A 6,840-nucleotide genomic window follows, 5' to 3' on the forward strand; every position below is an offset into this window, starting at 1 on the left:
TAGAGAACCCATCTTAAGACACACACCATGTACAAAAATGAACTCAACATGGATTAAAGACCTAAATGTGAAACCGAATATTATAAATACCATCAATGAAAAAACTAGGGACAACCTAGGGACTCTGATAACATTACATAAAAATACTATCGAACATAACAGCACATAAACACCAGAAGAGAAAATAGTTGCCTGTAATCTCCTAAAAATTAGATACTTAGATTTCACCAAAATGTTAAAAGAGAACCCACAGACTGGAAAAATTTTTTTGACAGTGACCTATCAGGTAATAACTACTCTCTAAAATGTATAAACATTTCAACACCTCAACAAGAAGACAAATAATCCTGTTTGAAAATGAGCAGAGGATATGAACAGACACTTCACTCAAGACAACATTCAAGTGGCTAGCAAACATATGAATAAATACTCAAGATCATTAGCCATTGTTGTTATTGTTAAAGTGATAGCGAATCAATGCAGACCCATAGCTACCCCGTATAGGATTTCCAAGGAGCAGCTGGTGAGCTTGAACTACTGATCTTGCAGTTCAGACAACTTTGCAGTCTGACACACTAGCCCGCAGTGCCACACCAGGACTCTTATTAGCCATTGCTACTGCTGTTAAATACCACTGAGTCGATTCTGGCCCATAGTGAACCTGTATAGGATTTTCAAAGCTGTAAATCTTTACCGGAGCAGAAAGCCTCATCTTTCTTTTGTGAAACAGCTGATAGTTTCAAACTGCTGACCTTGAGGTTCGCAGCTCAATTCGTAACCACTACGCTACCAGAGCTCCTAGATTGATGCAAATCAAAATGACAGTGACATATTTTCTTACCCCCCAATATTGATAACTAAGTTTGAAAAATCTTGGTAAGGGTTTGGAGAAACTGATCTTCCTACAGTGTTGCTGGGATTATAAAATAGTGCGACCATTGTGGAAAATGGTATATCACTGTCTTAAAACAGTTGTAGCGATACCCTATTTCCCAGTAGTCCTCTGCCTGGTATATATCCTCAAGAAATCATGTCATGTTCATTGCAGCACTATTCACAATAACAAAGCTGTGGAGACAACCTCAGTGTCCTTTTATAAGCAAAAGAATTGTTAAACTCTGGTATGTTCACACAATGGAATATTATACAACATTAAAGCATAATGATGCATCTGCATAACATGGATGAACTTGGAAGAAATTATGTTGAGTGAAATTAGTCACAAAAGTACAAATATCGCATGAGACAAGTATTGTAATAAGAAAAGTTTTTTTTTTTTTTGCTAAAAGAAACATTCTGTGATGTTTACCAGGAATGGGAAACGTGGGAAAGTTACTTACTATGTTAGATACATGTTACCATGGGTGATGGGGAAACCAATATATAGGAGAGAGGTTGGCACAGGAAAGATCAAAGCAGTGGAAGACACAAGAAGGAGTGCAAGAGTTAAAGTGAAAAGAGTTAAACACTGTTAACTGATGGTACATAGAAGGGATTGCAGTCATTGTAATGACCCAGTATCTGATATGTTGAATGTGGGACTGATCATCTCTAAATCTTCACTCAGTTTACATTTTAAAAAATTTCTTTTAAAAGATGTAAGATGAAGAATGATGCATATGGTGTTTTTCTTTCGTTAACAGCTCACTGGAAACATATCCATAATTGTTCATTAGAATGTGTAGTATGTAATGAAGCACTTTGTAATCAAACTAACTCCAAAGTTATAATTTTTGAATAGCTATAGTTAACTGACTTCATTTCCGGGAAGTGGTTTTACTTAGAAGATTATATATATGTTCATGCGAGCAAGAGAGACTATTTCCTGTAAGGAAACTGTGGTCTCCAGATCTTTATAATAATGTCATATCTAATCTTTCTGAACTCATAAACATTGTCCTAAACACACAGTTTACTTGAGATAGTTTCTTACGAGAAGTAAATGAATCTTCCTTATGAGCCTTTTAAAACTTCATAGACTGTCAATAATATGGAAAAACTGGATATTTAGTCAGGAATGTGACCATGTGTTTCAGGTAGAAAATTCTAAAGATAATGACGATGGTATTCTACAAAGAGAAATTCCTGCAAGACAGTCTCGACGAAGATTTCGGAAAATTAACTGTAAGGGTGAACGCCAAACCATCACTGATGATATAGACAACTATCTTTCTGTGAGTATACTTCGGAATATTTTGTGGATCACCTTAATATTTATATATTAATTAATGTATAATGATATACAATATATATATTATATATAATCTTTATATATTTATAATATCTTTCATTTATATATATATTTGACAATGTCAGCATGTTGGACTCTTTATGAAAAAGTTTGGGGCAGGTAAGTTTGCCTTTTGTATAACCTTTCTAAATACTTTTACTTAATTGAGTTGGTTAGAAATACTTTTACCAGTGAGAATTTTGTTTTTGCTTAAATAACATAATAAAAACTTCTTACCAAATTTTTTTAGACATATTTATGGAGTTTCTTTTTATTGCCTGAATAGAGTAGACTATAGTCCTGAGAACTTAGATACTAAACTACTAGGGACCTTTTATTCTGACATTCTGTGACATATGGGAAAGAAATAATTACTTAGTTGGTGTGTGGGAATAACAAATAGTTTGTGTTATTGTAGAGCATATGCAAGCATTAAAGGCATGTTTTCACAATAAAGAAAAGCAGATAAAACATTAATTTTGTAACAATGGGAAAAACATAAGTTGTTTCTTCAAAAATCATTAATTTGATAATTGTAGATAACTTCTTTTTAGGCTGAAAAATATGTGAATTGAGAAAAATGAGGGTAACCTAAAATAAATTCATGTGTATTTTTCTGGGGAGAGGTTATCTGCTTCAAAGAATTACTGTAAACATTTTGCACAACATTTCAAAGGATCCCTCAAAATATATAAATAGTATAAATGTTTTCTTCTTTGACTACATGTGTTTAAATAATAAAAATGTCTTCTGTTTAAAACAGCAGCATCAGATTGTGGAAATTTAAAACAAGAGGACAAATCAGTAGTAAAATAAGTTCAGTATTAAGGGTAGAAGGATCATTAATTACAGGAAGAGCTTCCTTGTTGTTAAGTACCATCTAGTCGGTACCGACTCATAGTCACCTTGTGCACAGCAGAATGAAACACTGCCCAGTCCTGGGCCAACCTCACTACTGTTGCCACGATTGAGTCCATCAATGCTGCCACTTGGCCAATCCATCTCATTGGGAGGTCTTCCTCTTTATCTCTGACTCTCCACCTTACCAAACATGATAATCCTTCTCCAGCGACTGGTCCCTCCTGACAATATATCCGAAGTATGAGAGACGAAGTTTGGCCAGCCTGGCTTCCAAGGAGCATTCTGGCCGTACTTCTTCCAAAATGCATCTATTGGTTCTTTTTGGCAGCCCATGGCACTTTCCCTAGGGCACATTTAGTTGTTTCAGGTTCCTGAAACAAAAATTCAATCATTCTTTACTGGGAATTAGGAAGATTATTTAGGTTATTGGTTGCGCTAGAGTAGTGTTAGATTTATGTGTTTAGTCAGGAAACAGGCCTGAGGATCTGCTTCTGAAAATCAGCCAATTCAAACTGTATGGATTACATACAGTACATTTCTGTGAGCAAAGCTGATTTGCTGGCAACTAAAGTGTGGCGCTATATGATAAGCACTCAACCACTAGGTCTTTTGAACCACAAAGTTGGCAGTTCTTTTATCGGAAACTCCACACAGGGTTGATTCAAGTTGGAACTGACTTGGCGGCACTTAACAACAACAACTAAAAAAAAAGATAGCCTCATGTGTATGCAAATGTTGGACAGTGAATAAGGAAGACCTAGAAGTATTGATGCGTTTGAATTATGGTGTTGAGGAAGAATATTGAAAATACCATGGACTGCCAACAGAAGAAACAAATCTGTGTTAGGAGAAATGCAACCAGAATGCTCCTTAGAAGCCAGGATGGTGAGGCACCATCTCTCATGTTTCAGACGTATTGTCAGGAGGGACCAGTCTCTGGAGAAGGATAGTATGCTAGATAAAGTGGAAGGTCAGTGAAAAAGAGGAAGATTCCCCCCCCAGCAAGATGGATGGGCACAGGGGTCAGCAACAATGACCTCAAGATTGGTAATGATTGTGAGGATGGCACAGGAGTAGGCAGTGTTTCAGTGTGTTGTGTGTGGGGTCGTTATGGGTCGTAATCGACTCAGTGGCACAGCAAGAAATAAGGATTTACGCCCATTTTGTCTTTAATATTATTGATTCAGCACATTCTGTTTCTGATAATAACAAACAATAGCATGAAATAATCCCAAAATTTTTACAACAGTGTACCTCCATACAAGGAGTCCTGCTGTGGTGTTGTAAGATAAGCACTGGACTTCTAACCAGAAAGCTGGTGGTTCAGACTCACCAAGCCACTCCTTGGAAAGCCTATATGGGGTCACTATGAGTTAGAACCTACTTGGCAGTATCTACTATCAACAATAGCAGCCAAATGAAGTTCATTTCCAATTCTTAATATATAACTCTTTTTTCATGTAATAATGTTTTCCTGTCATTAAGGAGCTCAGGTAGCGTAGTGGTTACGAATTGGGCTGCGAACCACAAGGTCAACAGTTCGAAACTACCAGCTGCTCCGCAGGAGAAAGATATGAGGCTTTCTGCTTCCGTAAAGATTTACAGCCTCGGAAACCCTGTTCAGGGTCGCTATGGGTTGGAACCGACTTGCTTAACAACAATTAATTTAAACTGGCTTGCTTTGGTACGCTTAAGTTGTTAAGGGCTGTAGTGTCAGTTCCGACTCATAATGACCCTGTATAGGGTTTCCAGGGAGCGCCTGGTGGGTTTGAACCACCGACCTTATGGTTAGCAGTGTAGTGCTTATCCCACAGAGCTACATAAGGGCTATAGTAATGTCAGTTTTGAAAATCGGAAACTAATTATTCCCAACACTTGATGACATTTTGTATATCATTGAAGAAAGCTTTTGTCAAGATATATGTAGATCAGTACACAAGATTTTACTAAAATGAATGCATATATTATTAGTCTTGTTACTTTAAAATTTTTATGCAGTCTGAACTTTTTTTTTTAATGCTGTTAAATGTTCTTTTACAATATTCTTTTTTATTTTTACAATATTCTTAATAGTGTTTTTGAGTCTGTCTATTCAGAACTACTACCCTGTGTAGGATTTCTGAGCAACAACTGGTGGATTTAATAAACAGTATTCAACTAATAATATTATACCACAATTTTTTTTACCTAGTTCCTACTGTTTCATTGTTTCTAGCCTTTCATTATGATTTTCATAAATTTTGTGTAAAATTATTGTTGTTGTTGTGATGTACCATGGAGTTGGTTCCGACTCATAGCGACCCTGTACAGGGTTTCTGAGGCTGTAAATCTTTACGGGAGCAGAAAGCCTCATCTTTATCCCGTGGAACAGCTGGTAATTTCAAACTGCTGACCATGAGGTTAGCAGCCCAATTCGTAACCACAACTGTACCAGAGGTCCTTTTGTGTAAAATAGGTTTGTGGTTATAACTGCTTATATATTGATTTGTTAAAAAAAAAAATTCAAGAAATTGCTAAATTAAAGTATCTTTACTTATACTTTTAGCTTCTGCTTGGATGAGCTAAAGAATGCATATTTTATACGAATTTTTCCCAATTTTCTTTGGCGTGATGACTAGAAGCCTAGACAGAATATTCATTTTCTCTTGGTAACTTTGAATTTTTGCTGATTACTTTACTTTTTAAAGTCCTGGGGTGGAACAAGCCAGTTGCTTGACCAGGAGACATCAAGGCAAGTGGTTGGGTCCCCTCAGAGCAAACCCCCTTCTAAGACTAAGACTCAGTGAGAATACACGCTCTAATTGGTGACCATGTTCATCACTGATAAGGGGAAGTGAGAGAAAAACAGCAATGAAGCTGCAGGCTAACCTCTACAATGTTCAACAGACTCCTCTGAACCCAGGTGGAGACCTGGTTGGCCAGCAGTGTGGCAAGACCTGGGTACTCTTGGGCCCAGAGTCAGTGACAAAGCCACAGAGGACTAGAGTGGAGAGTGAAGCTTCCAGCTGATAAGAAGAGAGGACATATGCACAAGAACACCCACACTTGCAGATAATACCCATTTGACCTGGCTTCAATGACCGGATGATCAGAGCTCAACTAGAAGAAGAAAGAAGAGGAAAAAAAGAGTAATCTGATACCATTTGATGAACTTGACCTACACCTATAGATGCAGTAGCTCAAAAGAGGGAACAATCCTTTACAGCAAGGATCATTCCCACCCCTCCATATGCAGAGTAGACAAGGATGGGCAACTTAGACATTGACTACCCAAAATTGGGGACTATAAAGGCAAGAAGTGACTGGTTTACAAGCTCTGGGAACCTAGATCCAGAGAGCATGAAGGAAGGTAGAATCTCTATGAGTGGTATCCAATCTGTCTGGGCAGGGCTGATGAAAGGAGATGCAGTAGGTCTCTTGTGATACAATAGTGAATAATTGTTATCAGGACTGATTGTGAGGATTGGAAATGTAAAGGTAGACGTTTTGTAGCAATAGGAGTGGAGTGATTGACTTTTCAGTCTAGGAGCGGAGGTCCCTGGGACCATCAAGGGAGAAGAGTGGAGAGTTGGACCCTACCCAAAGAAGCAGTGATGCCAGAGATGGAGGTAGAGATGATGACGTGGAGAGATGGAGTGGCTGGGGATTTTAGACCCAGAGAAGGAAAGGGGCTGTGTGCTGATGACTGGGGTCAGGCTTGCAGGGTATACCCTTTGGTTGGTTGATGATGCATGGAGGGGATTGTAACC

General features: G+C 37.8%; 1 protein-coding gene across 4 annotated transcripts in view; it reads left to right on the top strand.

Annotated features, from left to right (window-relative positions):
• The window catches only part of RAPGEF6 (Rap guanine nucleotide exchange factor (GEF) 6), a 304,075-nt gene that overhangs the window by 108,855 nt on the left and 188,380 nt on the right, over nt 1-6,840 (top strand). For all 4 annotated transcript variants that reach the window (XM_006872939.1, XM_006872936.1, XM_006872938.1 and 1 more), the window contains exon 6: nt 2,037-2,174. In XM_006872939.1, coding sequence (XP_006873001.1) covers nt 2,037-2,174 — 138 coding nt within the window. The remainder of the gene's footprint in view (nt 1-2,036; nt 2,175-6,840) is intronic.

Source organism: Chrysochloris asiatica, unplaced genomic scaffold (assembly GCF_000296735.1).
Source record: "Chrysochloris asiatica unplaced genomic scaffold, ChrAsi1.0 scaffold00215, whole genome shotgun sequence".
Taxonomy (NCBI): domain Eukaryota; kingdom Metazoa; phylum Chordata; class Mammalia; order Afrosoricida; family Chrysochloridae; genus Chrysochloris; species Chrysochloris asiatica.